Genomic DNA, 22244 nt, shown 5'->3' with positions numbered 1-22244 from the left:
AAAGTAGCTAGTGTTCCATTGTGTGAGTATACCACAGCTTCTCTATCCATTCATTTGTTTATGGGCACTTAGGTTGTTTCCAACACCTTGCTATTGTGCACAAAGCTGCGATAAACATGGGTGTGCACAGAATATTCTTTTCTTCGGCTGTTTTTATTGGTTTGCTTACAAAGTTCATGTACATTGTGTTTCACACTATTCTTTACACTGTGCTTCATACAATCATTCTCATGCATTGTTTTATAAAACTGATCATCATTGGCTCTTGCCCATCATTACTGTCTTTTCACCCTTCCCCCCCAAAAAAAAACAGTCCTGATGCACTTTAAGCCATGTGGTGTTCCCTTCTTTGTTCAGGTGACACCTTCTTGGCCTAAGTACAGGTATCACATAAGCACAATTCTGTAATTTTCATTATTCTCAATGTTAGCCATAATTTGTTCTAATCTATACAGTGAAACACATTTTCATAGTCAATAAAACACAAATAGACCACCTCCTGGTATTCTCTACTTTCAGCCATGATCCATCTGGCTCTACCAGTTATCATCTCAGTCTCTTCTAAATCCAGCTTGAATTCTGGAAGTTCTCAATTGGTGTAGTGTTCTAGCAGTTTCTGGACCATCTTCAGGAAGATTTTACTTGCATGTGATAGTTTGATAATTTCCACATTCTGTTGGATCACCTTTACTGAGAATGCGAACAAATATGGATCTCTTCCAGTCAGTTGGCCAGGTAGTCATCATCCAAATTTCTCAGTATAGACTAGTGAGCACATCCAAGGCTGCCATCAGTTTGTTGAAACACTTCAATTGGTGTCCCATAAATTCCTGGGCCTTATTTTGCTAATGCTTCAATGCAGCTTAAAACTATTCCTTCATCATCACTGGTTCCTAATCATGTTACTTCCTGATTCTGTCAAGTCTTTTTGGGTACAGTGACTATGTAGTCCCTATTTTGATGCTTCTTGTGCTTCTTGGATCATTGACGATTTTGCTCATAGCATCTGTCAGAATTGCAACTCCAGTTTAGCTTGAGAAATGTGTTCTTCCACTTTTATTTTCTAACTACAGCTCTTTGCAGATTTTGTTTTGTCATGCTGTCCTGTAAAATCTTCTGTTCAACTCTTCAAGTGGCTGGACTTTACAAAGAGTATGGCATCAGGATCAGAGACTTCAGCAACTTGCATTATGCAGATGATACATCCTCACCTGCTGAAAGCAAAAAGGCCTTGAAATGCTTGCTGCAGAATATCAACTAGTCTTCAACAGAATACATTTCAGCATCAAAACAGTCCTCACTACTGGGCTGGTAGCAACATAATAGATGGAGAGAGTATTTGTCAATTTCATCTTGCTTGGATCCTTGTACCCAGTCAAGAAATCAGACATATTGCATTGGGTAAATATGTTGTCAAGAAACTAAGGTGTTATGGAGCAATGGTATCAGTTTAAAGACTAAGGTGCATCAGACTCAAGCCATGGTCTTTTCAATTACTTGTTATACATCTGTAAGTTGGACAATGGATAAAGATGGCAGAAGAATCAATGTGTTTGAGTTGTAGTGCTGGAGGAGAGTAATGAATATCCAGTGGACTGCCAAAAGAATACAAATATGCCTTGGACAAAGTGCAGCTCAGGTGCTCCTTGGAGGCAAGGATGGTGAAGCTTCATCTCGAGTTTCTGGCATGTTGTCAGGAGGGACTGATCCTTGGAAAAGGTATCAAGTTTGGGAAAGTGGAGGGTCAGAGAGAGGAAGGTCCTCAACAAGATAGATTAACAGTGACTCTTAAGAAGGCAGTCAAGCAGATCATAAATGATGAGGACAGAAGACTGGGCAAAGTTCATATCCATTGTTCACAGGGTCACTATGAGTAGAACTCAATTCTACTGCATCCAGTATTAACAAGAGAACTGAGAAATCCTCCCTCTCCTGGAGTCCTGTGGTCCATGTAACATATCCAAACCTTCCACATCAAACTCAAAGGACCAACTAAACATTCCATTTCCTTGCACTGATCTGAAACTGGCACTCTGGTGGCCTATCAGTTAAGGAGCTGCACTTCTCAGCTAGACAGGCAGTGCAAACTCACCAGCTGCTGTCCAGGAGAAAGATGGGCAATCTCCTCCTGACTTAGAAGCTCTGAAAACCCACTGGAGGGTCAGCTATGAGCCAGTGCCTACTCAATGGCAATGAGTTTGAGAGATGTGGAAAGTACTCAGATCTGTGTGCTCCTAGGGACCATTTCACTGTTTCTGTACTTTAGCCAAAAACTAGAAAATTACAAGTATATTCTTGCTGGGGGGAAAAAAATTCACAGTATTTAATATAAAATTCAGAGGGCAATGAAAAAGTAGGGTCACTGATCTAGCTCCACTTCTACACCTCAAGGGTAAAGGCTCAGCGAGGAAAGAGGCTGTCAAGGTGGAGCCACCACCAGGATGCTCTCTCCTGGACTCCAGTGCTCTGGTGGTTGTTAGCTTCAGGTCCACAGCCAGGACCGGCCCCAATCACCCCATCAGGTGTACTGAAACCAATACTGGGCAACCCACAAACCAGGCTTATGGCTAAGAGAAGCCTGACTTTGTCCTACTGAAAACACTCCTAAAAAGTAGTAATTGAAAAACACTCTTGACTTCCAACAGAGATGGCTCCAAGCTGTGGACTCTCGGTTACCACACTGATGCTGAAAAAATGGTGGGAATATCGCATTCCAGCTGATGGTCCTGTCGCTTGTCTCTGGATGGTGAAACATCCTCAATCTCAGTTGAGACAAGAAATGGGATCAGCCTCATACCCTTGTTGAATCTGCCTCAGGAGATGCCGTATTTTCTGGGTTGAGAACAGGACGCTTCCCCTTCCCCTGGATCCTGTCCTTTAGATTCTGAGACTCCTGGCCCACCACTGTGAATGTCATCCTCCTCATCTTTACCTCATTCTTGTCCTTTAAGTTGAAGTTGATAGGATACTTCCAGGGGGCCTTCCTTTACCATCACCTCCTCTGTCCTAGCACCGACTCCATACTTCTCAGGGAAGCTAGTCATCAACTGGCTCAGAGTTACCAGAGATGGACTTTTTTTTTAACATAAAGGGGCCACTGTGACTAAGAAAAGAATCTAGGATCCTGAACAGTAGAGTGGGATCAAACTGTGCTTTTTAAACTGTGTCCCTCTAGAGAGATCATGAAAAAGATTATGGAAGAAAGCATTGTACTTTTAAAAATGTTATTAAATTTCTTTAGAAGGCTTCTATTGCTTGACAGTAAGAAAATAAACCTACCAGTGTAAATGGAAGAATGGTGAGGGGCACTCCTGTAAGTAGACAGCCGAGGTAAAGGTCAGCAGCCCAGGAACCCTAACCCCGGCTGCCTTCAAAAAAAGACTTAAAGAGAATAAACCTTCCACAGAAGTTCCACTGCTCATTTTATTTCAACAGTCAACTGTTCCCAGAGAAGACAGTGCGTACGTCACAGTAATTCAGGACACCGTTCTATTCTGAGAACTCCATCAGTGCTTGTAAACAGCCTACTTTTCTAAGTTGATAATCACTATAAAAACATCAAATAGTCAAACAATGTAAAACTAGAAATGATGCCTAAAACTGATAAAACTTTATGGAGGCAGGTGAAGCTACTCCAGAATCAGGAGGCTTACTCGTAGACCCTGTGGAGGAGAGGCGAGAGGTGGTAGCCAGGCAGCGGGCCAGAGTTGGGACAGAAAAGAAGGATGCTGCAGAACCTGCTGTCAGCAACCTTGGTCCCAGCTGTGTGCACCGACTGCCTGGGAGGACTGGAAGCTTGACATGTGTGGTGCCCCCAGCACAATGCCACCCCCAGCAGGAACTAGGCAAAGGAAGCTTCAGATGACACAGCCTGTCCAGCACCAGGGCCTGCAGAAATCAAAGACTGCCTTTTGGAGTTGATCCGATGAAGGTCGTCAGCACACCCAGGGACTATAAAATTCATTCCTAAATATGAGCTTCCACCAGCCGCCTACTCCTGAGTCTCTACAAGAAAACTACCCCTGATCTCAGGAGAGAGCCTGAGAACTGGTCCTCCTTACAAATCACTCTTCCTCCTCTCCCCTTGAAATGCAAATTAGATACAACCTTTTTTATCTATCAGTATCCTTTCTCCCCATACATCACTAAACAAGAAAATCATTGCTTTCCTCAGAAGCCCCCACCCTGCTGGTCCCAGAAGGCTGGGCTTATTATTAGTTGGACTGCTCCTGAGACGGCTGGCTGGGCTCGCATGCCACCTGTGCATCCTGGCCATCTGTGAAGGCAAAAAACACTGGTTTTAGAAAGAATCTGTTTTCAGAAATACACTTTCTGTAAGGCATTTTCAGCCCTTTCTTTGCTTGATTTTAACCTGCTGAGTCAGGACACTACATTTCTCACACTGGCCACATGAGGGAGACTCTGATCACATTCTAGGTCAACTCTATCCTAATCTGGGTGCTATTCAGAAACCCCCTCTCCTCCAACCTCCACTCCTTCTGTGTGATATAAGATCTACATTTCAAACTCAGCATAGGTGAAATAAACTAAGTTGTGATAGCTAACTTTCACTATCACCTCCTATCAGCCCAGGTCGGGGTTTTAAAAAAATATTTTTTGTCGATTTTCATATAATAATACCTTTACAGTATGTTTCATTCATATATACCAGGTTGGTTTTTAATCCTCAGAGAAGCCCACAAGAAGGGACCGTTATTATTCCAAATTTTCAGATGTTGAAACTAAGGCACCAAGAAAAGAGTAACTTACCCAATGTCATCTCCAAAGACCAGTATGATTTAAACCAGGCCCTATTATCCTTTCACTACCAGATCTGGGGCCTCACATGTACAAAGTTTGTAACAGGTAGCAGACTCAATCTCCTGAATTACTAGCTCAGTCCAGTTGAGGGGGCCTGAAGGGTCTCCTCCAGCTTAGATCAGCAGGGCCTGGAGTTCATCTGACACTAGTATAACTAGTTATCACTGAGCTGATTCTGACACACACACACACACACACACACACACACACACACGCGCGCGCGCGCGCAGATTGAACTGCACTCCATACGGTAATTTTTGGGGGAATATATTGCCAGGACTTTCTTCCAAGACAGCTCTGACTAAAGTACTAAAACCGTTCAATAAAGAACCTCCAACCTTTCATTTAGTAATCAAACATGTTAACAGTCTGTATCACCCAAAGATTCTGACCACAAGTGCTTGTTGTTTTTATGTGCTACTGAATCAATCACAACTTACAGTGGCCCTATAACTAAAAGGTCCAGGTACAGATTTTGCATACCTGGACCAGAAGGCTCTTGTGCTAATCAGGCAGGAAAACATTGCTTGGTTTAAAAATGAGGAAGGGAGTGTGCTGAGGTTGAATAATTTTAATCTTTTCTCCTTCTATTATGACTTTGCACATTGGTCCATTGATAAGGATTTTGGTTTTCTTGATTTGAGATGTAAACCATACTGAAGGTAGTTTTCGACGTTCCGCATCAAGTACTTCAAGTCCTTTTCACTTTTAACAAGCAAGGTTGTACCGTCTGCATAGCACAGATGAGTCTTCTGATCCTGATTCCACATTCTTCTTCACAAAGTCCAGCTTTTTAAATTATGTGTTCTGCACACAGATTAAAGAGGTATTGAGAAAGACTACAGCCCTAATACATACCTCTCCTGATTTTAAACCATGCAGTTATTTCTTTACTAATTTGGATAATAGCTTCTTGGTCTATGTATCGTTTTCACATAAGCACAATTCTGGGATTTCCATTCTTCTCAATTTTATCCATAATTTGTTATTATCCACACAAATGCCTTTACATAATCACAAACTGGCATCCTTCTGGTATTCTCTGCTTTTAGCAGGATCCACTTGCCATCATGCAACACTATCACTGGTGCACAGCTTGAAATTCTGGCAGTTCTCTGTACTGGTGTAGCCAGTTTTTAATAATCTTCAGCAAGATTTTACTTGCATGTGGTATTAATGATATTGTTCAATAATTTCCATACTTTTGGATCACCGTTTTAAGGACTAGAAACACACATGGATCTCATAGAGTTGGATGCCCAGAGAGCTATCTTCCCAATTTCTTCATCTGTTTGTTGAAACATGTCACTTGGTATCCCATAAATTCCTAGGACTTGGAAATTCATTCACAACCCTGCGCCTTGGTTTCCTCTGCAGTCAAGTGAAGGAGGTTTCACTTAGTACTTAAGATTGTTTGTCAGCTTAACAAGACTCGTAAATCCAGAAGTAGCCATAATCACGTGAAGCAAATAGCAGTTCCTGGTACATGCTCATACAGTTCAGCTCCTTCTTTTCACCAGAGAAGGCCATCCAGTCCCTTACACAAGCTTGTGTTCAAATCTAAGAATCAATGTCTTTCTACTATCTCCTAGTTTTCTCTCTTATTGTTATAGCCCAAGGAGTTAAACACTCCCCAGCCCAGAGCAGTAAGGACATTCCCAGGGCACTGCTACAGCAGATCACATCCTGCCCCTCTGCTACCAGAGCCCACTTCAAACACCGCGTCCAGAATTCTCAACTGCCTGGAAGTGAATTCTTTGTGACCACACATGCTGCCCACTTTTACTTCCTCTCTGTCAAGTATAATTGATATTGTTGGTTTTACCTTGTAGCACATGCTTCTGGGAGAGAGCGACCTCACTGCTCAGGGTACTAATTTCCAGTGGCTGGCAATGAGCTGTGCTGATTATAAGCCCTGAGGGCATCCTCCTAACTTCACTTTGGTTAGAGAAGAGGCCAGCACAGGCCTCAGAAATAGCACAGTAGACCATACTGTCTGTAAGAACCACCCAACTAGGAGTGAGATTTGCCTCTGGAGGTCACATTTGTATAATAAGGATAGCATCACCTGCTCTTCAAGCTGAAATTAAGAATCACTTTGCTTTCAGGTAGCTCTGGTGGCTTGCTGATGTGCCATTAAGTCAACTACAAACCCCTAACAACCCTATGAACAGTATCTATGAACCTTGCCTTATTCAACCTTGCCTTATTCTGAACCAATCTCATCATTTCTGACACATCTGGCCCCATTACCACAGTCACTATGTCACTACATCTCATCCAGGGTCTTCCTCTTCTGCTGTGAGCCTCTCTGCCCTTCCAAGCATGATGTCCTTCTCCAAGGACTGGTACCTTCTGGTGACATGCTCAGAGTATGAGAGACAGAGCTTCAAAATCCTTACCTCCAAGGAACAACCTCATTTCATCCTCTCTAGGACAGACCTGTTTGTTCTCTTGGCAGTTCATGGTATGTTTAATAGTCTTCTCCAGAACCACAACTCAAAGGCATCAACTCTTCTTCTGTCATCTTTAGTCTTGCCTAACTCAAATGCTTAACAAGCAGTTGAGAGGCTCATGACCTGAATCAGGCACACCTTGACTGATATTGCTTTTTAGCACTCTGGAGAGCTCTCTAACCGCAGACTTTCCCAATGCAACTTGTCTTTTGATTTCCTGACTGCTGGTGCCAAGAGTGTTCATTGTGGATCCAAGTAAGATGAAATCATCAACAATCTCAATCATTTCTCCATCTATCATGATGCTGCCTATTGGCCTGGTGGTAAAGATTTTTGTTTTCTTGATGAGAATGCAATCCATATTGAAGACTGTAATCTCTGACATTCTGCAGCAAAACCTTCAAGTCTTCCTCAAGTTTCAGTGAGCAAGGTTGTGACATCTGCATAAAGCAGACTGTTGATGAGTCTTCCTTCAATCCTAATGCCACATTCTTCTTCATGAAGTCCAGCCTCCCAAATGACGTGTTCTGCATATAAATTGAAAAGGTATGGAGAAAGGATATATCCCTGACACACTCCTTTCTTGATTTTGAACCATGTAATGTTCCCTTGCTCTGTTTGGACAACAGCTTCCCAGTCTAGGTACAGATTTCACATGAGCACAGTCAGTTGTTCTGATTAGCATTCATTTATCTACAACCACAATTTGTTGTGATCCATATAGTCAAATGCCTAGAAGAAATTATGCTGTCAACACAAAGGTTACTATTGTGTGCCATCAAGGCAGAACTAACCTATTGCAGACCCTCCAGTGAGCTTTCAGGGGCAGTTAATCACACAAAAGGAGACTGCCATCTCTCTCCCACGGAGCAGCTGTTTGGATTTGAACTGAGTACCTTTGGGCTGTCAATACAAAGGTGGTTGATTTGAATTCACCAGTTGCTCCATGGCAGAAAGACGGGCAATCAATTCCCATGTGATTTACTGTGTCCAAAAACCCACTAGAGAGTCAGCTATGAGTTGGTATGGTATACAACAACAACAACAACTGCTCCCCGCCTAAGACAGATCTGTTCTGTGACTAAGACTGCAGGTCCTAGAGTCCAGGTTCCCCTACTTACTTCATGACCCTGGGAAAGGCACTTCTTTTATCTCTTGCTCCTCATCTATAAAATGCAGTTATTACCAACACCTACTTCACTGAGTTGCCTGGAAATTAAGCTCCATGACTCAATGTTTTGCTAATTGCAGCATGAGAAACATCATGGGAGCCCCGTGTGAACATCATACTGTCCTGTCGCTAAGCCAAGTGCTTGCTGGTCACTAGGCTGCTTCCCAAGGCCCTTTTGTCTGCCCTTGTCACCGGCCTGTCAGGAAAGAGGATCCTGGGCAATAAAATGTGGGGCACGGCTTTATTATAATCTAAAAACACTTCCTTACGTTAGGACGTTTGGGTCTCTCCAGCACTGCTGGGGCCCACTCTCATCACAACCTGCTGTCCCAGAGAGGGTAAGGTCCCCTGCAGATGTGTCTGGCGCTCTCAATTTCATCAGAGCTTGCAGATAATTCTAACACATTCTCTTCTAAAGTCTGGCCATGGATTTAAATTAGCTCTTCTGCAGGTGTCCTTACACAGAAATCAGCCTTGATGAGCATCCAACAGGCTTGTCTCTGATGACAGTGTTTGGTTCAGCATTCTGGGCTAGAATGTACTATTAGTCCCTGGGAGATGACTAAGTAGAAGTGGTCACCATGCCTCCCACCAGCACCTCAGGATCTTCTGTTCCAAGCACAATTTAGCAAAGCGCCGAAGCTGGTGCTGTGATCGTCAGCAGGAGGACTCCAGCCCTACCCTTCTTAGCTGGGCTACTCACTAAGACAAGAAGAGGAAAGGCTGGAGCTCCCATCAGTGGACTGGGAAGCAGCCACAGATCCTAGTTTAACAGAAAAGGACCTTCTGGATCTCATCGGCTTTGCCATCCCTTTCCAAATTGTAGGAGCCCTAGGGGAGGACTGAAAGGAAAAAATTCTAGAGCTTTTAAAGCTGCAAAAGCCAACAAAACAACATTCAAAAAAAGCATTTTCACATTAAAGTCTTCATCGACCTTTACAGAATCCCTGTGCATTTTACAGACAAGAGGACTGAGGGCAGAGGGTGTCAAGGGCCCAATGTCACCAAGCCCATTAGTGGCAGATCTGTGAAGGGAGGTGTCCAACCTTAGTCTGGTGTTCTTTCCAGGGAGGTCAGGGGCTGAAGAATTTCCCCACAGCCCCAAGTGCTGCTTTCCTCACTGGGAGAAGATGGGCCCCTCTGGACTCGGCACACCACATGCATGTGGTCTCCTGTACCTCTGTCCAGCACTGGGCTTGGAACCAGAGAACTCTGTTCAAATACCAGTCAGTCCATTTCTATGTACAAGACTCTCTTAGGGTGCTGGCTCCCTCAGCCTGAGAATGTTAACTTACCTCCCTATGATGCTTGCTTAAAGGAGCTCTGGTGGCTTCGTGGTAAGGAGTTGGCTGGCAACCTAAATGTATGAGGTTCAAATCCACCAGCTTCTCCATGGGAGAAAGTTGGGAAATCTCCTCCCACGCAATTAACTACCTCTGAAATTCGCTACAGGTTGGTTCTAACTTGATACTCAACAAGAACAAGATGTTTGTTTATGGAGGCAGGGCAAGGAGTTGAAGAAAGGGCTTATCTCAGGGCCCAGCATGCCTCATTTCTTCCCTTATTTCAAATTGGGCTCCTCCTCTTTCTCCAAGGAGTCTTCCTGGCTCTCCTAAGCGATTTCTGGAAGAACAGTGCTCACTTACCAGTGTTTTTCTTGCCCAAGTCGGACAGGATGTTCAGTGAGAAAGGTGATGGTGGTGGTGGTGGTGGTGGTGGTGGTGGTGGTGGCGGCGGCGGCGGCAGCGGCGGCGGCGGCCGTGGTGAGAGAAAATGAAGTGCAGAGAGGAAGCCCGTAGGGAGGAACTGGGGCTGAGGCGGTGGCATAGGAGGGTAGTAGTTGGAATGGTAGCTTCTTATTGGTTCCGACATCTGTACAGCACGCATAGCAGAAAAGTCACAAAAGGGGGTTAGTTAGCCCAGATAGGCTGATCAAAATGTTTCCTACAAAACCCTCAAAGTCATTGTTCTCGAGTCTGAGCTCACTCATAGCTCACCCTCTAGGAGGTTTTCAGACACTGTCAATTGCACAGGAGATTGCCTGGTTTTGGTTTGCTTTTTTCTCTGTTGAGTTGCTGGTGGATTCAAACAGTGTCACTGAGGTTAGCAGTGCAACTCCCTACAGACTACACCACCAGAGCTCCCTGAGTGTCTCCTACTCTTCTAAACCAGGACGACTTACACTCACGAGGTGGATTTGCCTTTATGTTCTGGAATGCCCAGGCACAGTGGACAAGAACAGGGTGATTGGCAAACCTGTGACAAATGATCCAAGGCAGGAAGGAATCTAAGCATACCTCTGAGGAGCTAAAGAAAAACCAAGGCTATGTGACGCTATCATGGCCTGAGCTCTTCCCTATGGCCTGGCACAATTATGTTTAGATCACTGCCTCATTAGATCCTGAAACATGGCGAGGTAGGTCCTACTACCTCCCTAACTGTTCTGATGAAAACTAGATTCAGACAGGCCCAAAGTGACAGGGCTGGTGTGAGGCAGACAAATCAGTTTCCAGGTCTGCTTCCACAGCCCACAAAGCTGGTAACTGCACCCCACTGCTCTGTCCTGGGGCAGTCTGAACTCCTCCCAACATGATCCATTTCCTAGCATAGGTAATGACTTAAAAAGTATCCACAGGGCCTTTATGGGAGCCCTGTTCTAATATGGTCAAGGCCAGCAACCTGGTTCTAGTCAGTTGTTACTGAGGGGGAAAAAACTGGGTGACCATGGGAAAAAGCTTCATTTACACAGTTCTTAAATAGACATGTCTGTGTTTCTGGTCTTGATCTGGTTTTTTCCCCAGTAAATGTTCTAGAAGCAAAGTGCAAGAACTAAAATAAGAGGATTTAGAAGAACGCTGGCTACAAAACTCAAAACAGTTTAAATGGGAAAGACATAAGTGTAATAAAATTTAGTAACAAATATTGGATGCAGCAAGCTGTATTGTGAGGAAAAAATATCCTAAGTGAGATTGAGAACCATGGTATGCTGTTTTCAATCTGGAGAGCTGCACATGGACACAGTAAAGGGTCTTGGCCCACTGCAAAAGTGTCTAGATTAAGGCAGCACTTCATAACTTTATTTGACCATAAGGGAGGGAGGAAAGACCATTTTTAACAACAATTATCTGCAAGATCCTGTGTTGGGTACCATCCACACATTACACCCTATTTAATTTCTTCTACAGCCCAAAAAGATAGGCACCTTATCCTCATTTCACAAATTAAGAAACTGAGTAAGGTGCTAGGAGGTTAGGTAACCTCCCAAGCTACATCTGGCTACTAACTGATGGATGTTAAGCTTGGTGTCTAGGTCTTTCCAACTCCAGTGTGTGCTCTTCTATAAAGAGAAGACAGACACAAAGCAGCAGCAGGGGTGCAGGACAGACACAGGAAGGAGGAAGAAGTCTCTGGAGAGTAACTCGGAGCCTGGACAGCAACAGAGGAGCAGGACAATGATCAAAGTAATTCATAGACTCTTGAGTTTGAAACAAGCCTAACAAAAGCCTGATCTTCTGTCCAGACATGGAAGGGGTGGGAGGAGGAATTATTAGTGTTTTAATTCCAAGCTGCTCAGCCAAGTCTCTTTCTGGATCACAGCTCCTGCCTGGGGCCTATGGTGGCAGCTCGGGCCCAGAGAAACTGACTGAGATCACACTACTAACAAAGGCCGTCTGGCAGGCCCGTCAATCAGAACCCCGTCCTGGACGGCACGCTCTGGGCTTCTGTGTGAGCAGACGGTGTGGGCTCTGCTTGGCTAGCTCCTGTCTTTGTGTGGAGGCTGGAGACGCCTTGCTTTCTCTGAGTGGGATGGCCGGCCGAGAAAGGCAGTACCCACAGATTTCAGGTGGGGAAGGGATGAGAATGAGCATCAAAGATTTTTATTTACCTGATCACTGGTATGATTCACACTTAGGGCAGCAGAAGGTACATATCTTGGCTCTATCACCAACCAGCTGCACAGCTCTGATCTCAATCCATCACTCTTCAGATCCAGGGCACTGGACAACAATCCCTTAATTTTTCTGAGCCTGTTTGCTTGACTCTAGAATAAGGTACTGGCTACTCCCTTCAGGGTACACAAGAGGATCAGCAAATCCTCCAGAAATAATCCAGACCAGTGGTTTCCAAATTTACCTCCTTGAATCAGTTGGAAATGGCTTAAATAAAAACAATAGCTACAAAAGGCAGAGGTGGCCCTGCTGGAGCTGAAGCAGGCATGGGGACTCAGGACCCTTTTTGTGTGCTTGGCCTGTCCAGACACAGCAGGAGCCCCACAGGACTGGCTCCAAGCTCTGCACTAATGAAATCTGGCATTCAGTAAATGTCAAGCTTTCATCTTCTAACATTTTCCATATTAAATCAAAGAAGTCTGCCCTCGTTCCTTTCTACCCTCTGCCCAAATGAAGTATCTCAGAAGATGTCCAGGGTTAGCTCTCAGCTCCAAGGAAAGGAATAAAGGTCCTGCTGTTGTTCTTGTTGTGAGGTGCCATCGAGACGAGTATGACTCAAAGTGACCCTATGAACAAAAGATCTGAACCCTGTTCTATCCTATACAATCCTCACACTTTCTGACACATGAAAGCCCATCGTGGCAATCAATGCATCAGTACACCTGGTTGAGGGTCTTCCTCTCCTTCACTGACCCTCCACCCTTCCTAGCAACATGCCCTATGTATGAGAGGCGAAGGCTCATCAATATTGCCTCCAAAGAGCACTCCAGCTTCATCCTCTCCAGGACATATCTGTTTGTTCTTTTGACCATTCATGAGATGTTCATTGCTCTTCTCCAACACCACAGCTCAAAGGCGTCAATTCTTTTTCTGTCATCCTTATTCACTGTCCAGGTCTCAGCTGCATAGCAAGTGATCGGAAAGACTATGGCCTGAATCAGATACACCTTAGTCCTCAAACTGACATCATGACTCCTCAGTAATTTGGAGAGATCCCTAACTGTAGAGTTTCCCATGATGTTGCTTACTGGTCCAGTGGTAAAAATTCTTTTCTTCACAATAAGATGCAATCTATACCAAAGGCTGCATTCTTTGGTCTTCTGCAACAAATGTTTCAAGTCTTCCTCACTTTCATCAAGCAAGCTTGTGTCATCTGCATAATGCAGGTTATTGATGAGTCTCCTTCCAATCCTGATGCCACATTCCTCTCAATAGAGTCCTTCTTTTTTAATAATTTGCTCATCATGCAGATTAGCTATGGAGAGAGACACACTTCCTTCTTAATTTTAAACTATGCAGTGTCCCCCTGTTCTGTTCTCACAAAAGGTCACACTGGTCCCTAATTCCATGAACCTGTACTCATTTGAAACAGCCTCCGCAAAATTAGGTCAGGCCACTGGGCCTTTTCACTGACCTGTAGGCTCATGTACTTTAGAATCTACCAAGAGGAAAAGACCTTTCATTTTTAACTATCCTGACATAGAAGGTCCAAGCTCATAAAGTCTCTAGTGCCTTAGTATAAGAAATTGCTCTGCCAACACAAAAGTACGCAGTTTGAAAGCCACTGCTGCTCTGCGAGAGAAAGATAAAGACTTTTCTGCCTCTGAAAAGCTGCTAACAGGCCAACTATGGGTCAGTTCTGACTTGATGGCACACAATCTACCTTATATAGTAGGTACATCCTGCTTTCATCATACTATAGGCATGACCTCAGTCTTATACACTTGGCATTCAAAACTCCAGGTTCAAAGAACATATTCATTAGTATTTGATAACCCATCTTATAAAAAGATTATAATTTGCTCATTTCCCTCCCAACATTTTCAACGTGACAGGTATCCCAGGAAGGTTTCTCTATTTTTCATTACTGAGCTCAGATGCCATCTCCTGAAAACCCTCTACAGTCTCCGATAGACCCTATCTGTGGGCCAGGAACTTGAATCTGATTCTGCCTTAAGTACTGTAGCTAATGGGTGACATCTTCCGTCTAGTCCCTAGCAAGTTGAAGGTCCATCCCTTCTAGCATCAGCAGACCCCAGAGTAGTACCAGCTGTTTGTATTTGTCTACTAAACTCAAACCATTTTAACCCACCCATGGAAGAAAGGCTTGACCATCTGTATCTTTAAGACTACAATCAAGAAAACCTTATGTAACTCAGTTCTACTCTGTAACATATGGGTCACCATGAGACAGAACTGTTAACAGCAACAGGTTTAGTATTTTAGCATCATAAGTTAAGGATGTGTTGTATCCCTCTCATCAGGGCACAGAACCTGACATACATCATTTATGACAACTGGCTTTCTAGACTGAGGATCACTAAAGGTGGCTGAGATAAGGAGGCAGTCTGGAAAGGAGGCACGGATGGGACTCACCAAGCCTCCTCCACAGCAGGAGTTGCAGGACACATGCCGGAAGCTTTGCTGCAGAGGGATCCCCGGGGCGGGGGGCACATCCTGGTAGCCCAGTGGGAATGGGCGGTAGGGCTGCACACTACAGCCACTGGGGTACAGCTTGGAAGGCTCTCTCTCTAGGTACTCAGACTCCACACCATCAGAATTCATGCTCATTGGGCGCCCTGAAAAAGACAAGCAATGAGGGATGCATGAGAGGCATATGGGGGGGGGGGTAGAGAGGCAGTAAAACAAAATTCACAACCATTTACAAACCCACAATCACTATGTCTTCGATCGTCACTACTTTTTTAAAAATCATTTTTTTCTTCTTTATTTTTAGTTAAATAATATATACATGTAACAAAATACTTGTAGTTCAAACATTCTTTATGTGTACAATTCAGTGACATTAATTTCTATTGTGTTCAATCATTATCACCCTTATCCATCCCCAAATTTTCAACCACTTCCCTGTTTTAGAGCCTGCCAACCATGTTCTACTGCTTAGAAAGAGCCTCAGAATGGCCTACAAAGTCCGTTACAGTCTGGGTCCTGCCTCAACTCCAGCCTTACCATGGACCATTATCTAGTAGTCTGTTTATAATGCATGTCAAATTCTCGGCAGATGCTGTTCCCTTGGTTTTTAAAGCTTTCTCTGCTAACCCCATTTGCCTCAAGTCCTACTCTTCCATTAGATCCCAATTAAAGCATCCACTATTATGTTAAACACTGGTTTGTGTGATTTTATTAATGTTATTTTTCCTGGAGAAAGATGATATGAGTGGTCAGAAACAGAATTCTCAACAAGGTGTACTTATAGAGGCTGCAAGAATGGACTTGAGCACAGCAGAGATCATAAGAACGGTACAAGATAAGTGTTTTGTTATCCACATGGTTGCTGATGGGAGCTAGTTGGGAGTTGACTGGAGAGCACCCAACAACAAAAACTGCCATCAGAATGACATCCTTAAGCTTAGAGAATGTGGCTTCTTCTCCCCACTTATCACTAGTGTGTGGTACATAGCAAGTGCTAAGTTTGCTAGACACTGCACACAGAAATGCATGCTGTGACCTCGGCAAAGCGTCCTTTCTAGAATTATTTCCAAGTTGGTCTTCTCCATCAGACAACTGTTCTCTTGGGACTTTTAGATTTTTCTAAAATGCTTCAGAAAATAGGAACAATCTTCTGAAAGCATTCACCGCCTGTCCTCTCTGTATCCAGAGATTGATATACAGAAGCAAGGAGCTTATTTATGATTTAAGGGTGGGCAGCCTGCTACCTAACTGAACTCAAACCCCTGTTTTTATACCACAAGCTCAAAGGGAAAATAATCAAGAACACACATATCTGCAACCTTAAAGAGTCACTTTTTAAATGTTTCAAACTGTACTTTACTAATGCTCTCCAACTTGCGATGTGCAATCTCCTCCCTTGTGATTTACCACCTCTGAAAACCCACTAGAGGGTCAGCTTTGAGTCGTCCTGACCCCATGGCACATAACAAACGGAAAGCATTGAGACATACAGAATGCTACAACTTATGCACTAGGTGGAAGGGGAGAATATCACCTATTCCCTCCCATGTAAGTGAGGAAAGCAGAGAAACAGCCTCGTTTCCACCACACTGTAAAAAAGAGCGGGAAAGGCTGCGCAGGCGCATTGGTCCAGCAAGCAGAGGAGCCCCTTGTGAAGAGCTTCCAGCCAATGGGAAGGGAGAAAATGCTGCGCCGGCGCAGTTTTAGCTGACTGCCTCCCCACCCCCCCATTCCGACATGAGAGGAACTTCCAGCCCAAGGGCGGAAACGGCACCAACCTTTTATGGGAGCCATTTTTTCTTGCAAAACAGTGGCAAAACCTTGGGTGTTAGAATCTCTCTAGAAACACTTACTTCCCCCCACACACACACTTCTCCTCCTGCAAAAACGTGTTCAAACCCACATCTCTGTTCTGAGAAGGGTTTCTCAGAAACTACAGAGAACATTTTGCTACCCCTCCACCACCTTCCCCACTCCACAGCACATGGCCACCGCATGCAAGCTTGCCTGGTCGGCCAACCCACAGTCACATGGGGCTGAGAAATCTTACCGAAATCAGCGTAGGGCGGGTTGGGCACCAGCCTAAAAGGCCGGCGCAAGTCCTGGTTGGCGGGACATCCCCTGCCCACGGCCTCCGTCTCCAGAGCCGGCCCTACAGAGCTGGCCATCGCTGCACCTTCGCTCGGCCCCACGTGGCCACGGCTACTCACAACCGGGTGGAAAGCACTAGGGCCTGGGCTCGGACCCCGCGGGGGCCTCTCAGGAAAGCTGGAGGCCGTGCGGCCGTGGGGTCTGAGCTCCGAGGGCCCCGAAGCGGCGGGCTGCAGCGAGCAGAGGCTGGAGCCCGGGGTGGCAGCCGCGGCCCCAGTGGCTGGGTCAGGCCCCTGTCGAGTGCAAACGGCCATCTCCTGCTCCTCCTCGGCAGACTGCTTCTTGAGCACTTTCTGTGCAGCCATTATCTTCTGGCGTTCGCTGATCAAGTAGCATTTCTCGCAGGTGCATTGCTTCCAGCGGCACTTGCCCGCGTGGCCCTTGACTGGCACCAGGAAGCCGTGGTTCCGGCACCGAGAACACTTGGGAGTGCGCAGCATCTTCTCGATCAGCTTGGTCGTGTCTGTCTTCATAGCACAACCACCACGACTAAGAGCCTAGCTCAGTGGAGCTGGGATGAGCAACGTCCCATAAGTCTTTGGTGCTGGGGAGGATGGATACACTTGTAACAAATTGGCTCTTAGTATGTCCTGGCATTGCAGTAACACCCTTGCGTTTTCCCTCCTTTTTTTTGGGTGTGTGTGTGTGTGTGTGTGTGTGTGTGTGTGTGTGTGCAAAATTTGGAGTCCCAGAGTTTCTGTGCCTTGGGTAAGAAAATGCAAAGGACTGGGCTGAACAAATTCTTCAAGGAATGCTATTGCATGTGTCATCTGAGTGGGCTCAAGTTTTAGGCATTTAATTTCCAAACTTTCAATTCCCGCGTCCCTATCGATAGAAAGTATTTTGTAACTTCAAAAAAGGCGGAGTGATATTCAACAGTCCACAGATTTAAAGCTCCAGAGGAATGTAGCCCTCTGTAAACCCATTCCAGTAGAAAAAGAGTTCTAACAGGCAAACCGTGTATCTCACCCTAAAAGCTGCCGCTTTTGCTGAATTTCATTTCTCTTCCCGGCAGGGTAGCAGCGGTTGACGGCGATGGTTCCAGAATATTCTCAGTGCAATGTGATGGTTGCTAAGGGTGTGTTCCCCTGTAGCAGTGCTCTCTCTTCACAGTCTAACAAATACAGGGGTACACTTCTGAAAGGCGGAGTTTAACTTTTATCCTTCCAAAGTAAAGCATAGTTAACTGGTTGCTGTAGAATTGATTCTGACTCATAGTAGCCCTATAGGGCATAATAGAGGTGCCCCTTAGGGTTCCCAAGGCGGCAAAGGACCCCTGGAGGTAGAGTGCACTCCACTTCTGGAGGAAGATGTGACAGTCTGTTTCCATAGAGATTTATAATATTGAAAACCATACGGGCAGTTCTAGTCTGTCCTACTGGGTCATTTTGAGTTCTGACTATGGGTTTTGTTGTTGTTGCTGCTGCTGTTGTTCGTCCTTATAGGATCAAACTGTCACGTCTTTCTGCTGCTGAGCAGCTGGTGGGTTCAAACCCCTGCCTTTGGGTTAGCAAACAGAATGCTTTGGCCACTGCACCACCACATATAGTGGCATGGTGCAGAAACCCATAGGGCGGCTCACTAAAATGTAGGCAGTTCAAAGTAACTAACTCCTGGGGAGATGAGCAGAAAGGAAGGAAAGGGAAGGAAGAAGATGGCCAGGCTCCTCCCGGAAAAATGTACAGCATCAGAGACTAGATAGACGGTCACTAGGCGGAAATGAATCAATGAGTCTGAAAATGCTTTTAAAGTAAGATGGGCATAGTCTAGCTATTGCTTGAGGGCCCTGGTGGCCTAAAGGTAAGAAGTTGTGCTCCAACCTAAATGCATGCTGTTTGAATCCACCAGTCACTTCGTTGGAGAAAGATGAGCATTCGCCTCTCATGCAATTTGTAGCCTCTGAAAACCTACTCGAGGGTCAACTATGACTCAGTTCTGACTCCATCGCGCATGCGCATACATCGTAGCATAGCCCGGCGGTAGTTGCGTTGCTTATCCAAAGGGGCGCCTCTCTGGCGGGTTAAAATCACCAATGGCTCCACAGCAGAAAGATGAGCCATCTCATCTCGCGCTATTTAAAGCCTATCTGAAAACCTTTGGAGGCTCAGCTATGAGTTGGTTCCAGCTCCACAGCAGTTAGTATTAGCTTGAATCATTGCCTAACTTTGCCCTGAATGTCGTTTATCTCTGTAAAAGAGCCCAAATCTTAGAACACTTGAAACACTGGGACAGTTATAATAGTTACCCAAGGTTACTAAATTAATTCATCTCTTATTACTGTTTGATAGAAATTTGTGACATCTGAGCTTTGTTGTTTTTTTAATTTTTATTTTATTATTTTTTGTGCATGTACCGTCAAATCAGATCTGACTGGTACAGGAAGAGACTGCCCCAACTTCTCCAGCAGAGCATCTGGTGGACTCGAACCATGTATCTCTGCGGTTGCAGTGCAGTTTCTTGCCACTAGGCCACCAGAGCTCCCTTTGAGCTTTGTTATTTTTTTAAAGGGGCAGCAGCATTTAAATGGAAAAGTTTATCATCACAGAATCAATGATACTGTTACTCCTAATAGGAGATTGTCCGTCTTTCTCCCTCAGATGGATTTAAGAGGTGACTTTGAACGGCCGGCGCCCTGCAGCTTTCTGGCTAAGTAGCACAACTTGCTGTGCATTAGGTAACCAGAGCGCCCCTAATTAAGGCGGTAAATGTGGCTAATTGCGTAGGGTTTTAAATGTAGCATTTTAATTGCCTTTTATTTGTAAATATCTGCTGATCGAATGGTCAAGCCAAGGACAAGTGTCCACCTCGATTTTCGTTGAGTCTGCTACTGCATTTGGCACTGCTCACCCGCCACCTAGGAATAGTCTGGTTGCCATTCTACAGTCAGAGGCTCATTAGATGCTGGAAGGCTGAAAAGAAGTTTTGCTAAGTCGGTTTTATTTTTAAAAAACCATATGCTGCTGCTTAGAAGAGAAAGTACGTGTATATATGCTGTATATGCATCTTCATTATAGGGCTATGCAGGAATTTCACTGATAAGTTTACATCCATTTTAAGAGGTTCTAAATTTGTCTCTGCTTTGCTCTAACATCTTATTTTTAATTAAACATTATAAACATGTATAGAGAACATATGTAATGTTAAAAATATACACCATAATACTGTGTGTGTATGTATGTATAGATAAAGGGCTGGCAAGCTTTTTTTATAATTTTTTTCACTCAGCCATTTGAAAATGCTACTTAAAAGTCATACTTTCAATACTGCTGTTAAAATATCTGGGGCAGAAGCTATGCTGTTCCTTAGTACTTAATGTAAAGGGTAAGGTCATTTTCTGCAATATCAAATTTAAGTCTGAACACCAGGTGACGTAAAATGATAAATGTGTTTTAAAAATCACAAAAAAACAGCTTCTCATTTATATTTCATGCCTGGCCACCCAAGCTCTCATCATTTTATCATTAATGGTTTAAAGGAAAACCCTATTCAGAGCAATATATTTAAATTAACATATTTTAGCCTTGTTAACTACAAAATGTTTCCATATTTACTTCAAAGCTTTAAGGGCAAAATATACCCAAGGTGATATGAATTTGCATAGTGCTTTGAGAGCATTAATAAACAACCATATATCTTTTTAATCAGTAGACACATTATAAGATGCAGAAACCCTAGGGTTTACTTAGTAAACAAATCTAAGAAGAAAAAAAGAAGCTGAACATTTTCTCTCATCCCCCTAAAGTCTCAATTTGTGTAGGTAAATTCCAACAGAGCTTTATTTATTTCACTCCTGGAATTCAAGCAAATTGATAGTTTCGTTTTATTTAAGTTGATGGCTGATTGCTTTTCTAGGCTGCTGCTTTTAAAAGAAGTGTGTGTTTTCTTTAATTTGTTATTTTAGAAGATGGCAACATGATACAAAAGTGGAAAACTGGAATTCAGAAAGAGATTGGAATAATAAGTACACAATGGACCCTTTTCTCCCCCACGATAAACCTTAGTACCTTGACACTGAACTATACTGGCCTGGTATTGTTTATGGAAGTACATGTTATAGTTGCTGAGCAATTACTGGTTTCATTAACTAACCACAAATAAGCAGAACAGTGATTAACTCCAACTTCAGATATGGCCCTTCTCCCTGCCCTGTCTAATTCCTCTTCTTTCCAGTTAATATGATTGCTAGCAGTACTATTTAATACATATCCATTTTAAAGAGCCTTATATTATGCAGTATGTGAGGATGTCATTCATAATCATTAAGTACGACATTGTGATGTTTCTTTGTGAGTAACACAGAAGAACAAGGAAGGACCTTTGTGCCTATGGAATCTTTCCCCCAGCAGCTATAACCCAGATACCACCTGACTTCTCCTTTGTCAGGCTCTCTAGTGAGCAATGAAAACTTTATTGAAGATTTTGTTACGGAGGTGGAGGAGAGGATTTAGATGAAGCATTCTATAGTAAAGGCTTTGAAATCTTGCCTGAGTATTTCTGTTCTCTCTAGATGTCCCTTGACCCTTCAAAACAGTGATACCTTTCTCAAGAGACTGGTCCATCTTAGATACATACCCAAAGTATGTGAGACGGGGCCTCAAAATCTTTGCCTCCAAGGAGCAGCTTGGTTTCCCCCTCTCTAGGACAGACCTGTTAGTTCTCTTGGCAATCCATGGTGTGTTCAATACTCTTCTCCAGCATCACAACTCAAAGGCATTGATCCTTCTTCTGTCATCCTTGGTCATTGTCCAGCTCTCTGATGCATGCTAAGTAATTGTGAAGACCATGGCCTGGGTCATACATACCTTACTCTGTAGGCTGACATCTTTGCTCTTTATTACTCTGGGGAGGTCCCTGACAGCAGATTTTCCTAATGCAATTCATCTTTTGATTTCTTTACTAATGGTTCCAAGAGTGTTGATTGTGGAATCAAGCAAGCTAAAATTGTTAACAATCTCAATCTCTTCACCATCTATCATGATGATGCCAATTGGCCCAGTGGTGAGAATCTTTGTTTTCTTGATATTGAGCTTCAAGTCATATTGCAGACTACAGTCCTTGACCTTCAGCAGCAAATGCTTCAGGCCCTCCTCAGTTTCAGCAAGAAAGGTTGTATCATCTGCATAACATAGGTTGTTGAAAAGCCTAAGTCAGATGCACCTTAGTACTCTAACTAGTGTTGTTGTTGTTGTTGTTATGTGCCGTCGAGTCGCCTGCGACTCATAGCGACCCTATGTACAACAGCCCTAAACTCCGCTCTGTCCT

General features: G+C 44.1%; 1 protein-coding gene across 1 annotated transcript; it reads right to left on the bottom strand.

Moving 5' to 3' along the window:
• Window positions 1–3649: 3649 nt before the first annotated feature.
• On the bottom strand, window positions 3650–17455 carry DMRTB1 (DMRT-like family B with proline-rich C-terminal, 1). The gene is made up of 4 exons (XM_006879810.1): window positions 16882–17455; window positions 14775–14977; window positions 10190–10320; window positions 3650–3662 (listed from the first exon to the last, which is right to left on the bottom strand). Exons 1-4 carry the CDS (start codon window positions 17453–17455, stop codon window positions 3650–3652), a joined length of 921 nt encoding a protein of 306 aa, XP_006879872.1.
• Window positions 17456–22244: the final 4789 nt, after the last annotated feature.

The sequence above is a fragment of the Elephantulus edwardii genome, unplaced genomic scaffold, assembly GCF_000299155.1.
Source record: "Elephantulus edwardii isolate Elephantulus edwardi_28Jun2011 unplaced genomic scaffold, EleEdw1.0 scaffold00005, whole genome shotgun sequence".
Taxonomy (NCBI): domain Eukaryota; kingdom Metazoa; phylum Chordata; class Mammalia; order Macroscelidea; family Macroscelididae; genus Elephantulus; species Elephantulus edwardii.
Note: the sequence above shows the minus strand (reverse complement) of the source record. Positions and strands in the feature narration are given on the sequence as shown.

Excerpts from the sequence above, each read along its gene's own strand:
- DMRTB1 (XM_006879810.1), bottom strand. The coding sequence starts at position 17,455 with ATGAAGACAGACACGACCAAGCTGATCGAGAAGATGCTGCGCACTCCC. Across the intron at positions 14,978-16,881 it reads CCCGCCCTACGCTGATTTCG|GGCGCCCAATGAGCATGAAT; the intron begins GTAAGATTTCTC and ends TGTCTTTTTCAG. Across the intron at positions 10,321-14,774 it reads CCTGCTGTGGAGGAGGCTTG|ATGTCGGAACCAATAAGAAG; the intron begins GTGAGTCCCATC and ends CGTGCTGTACAG.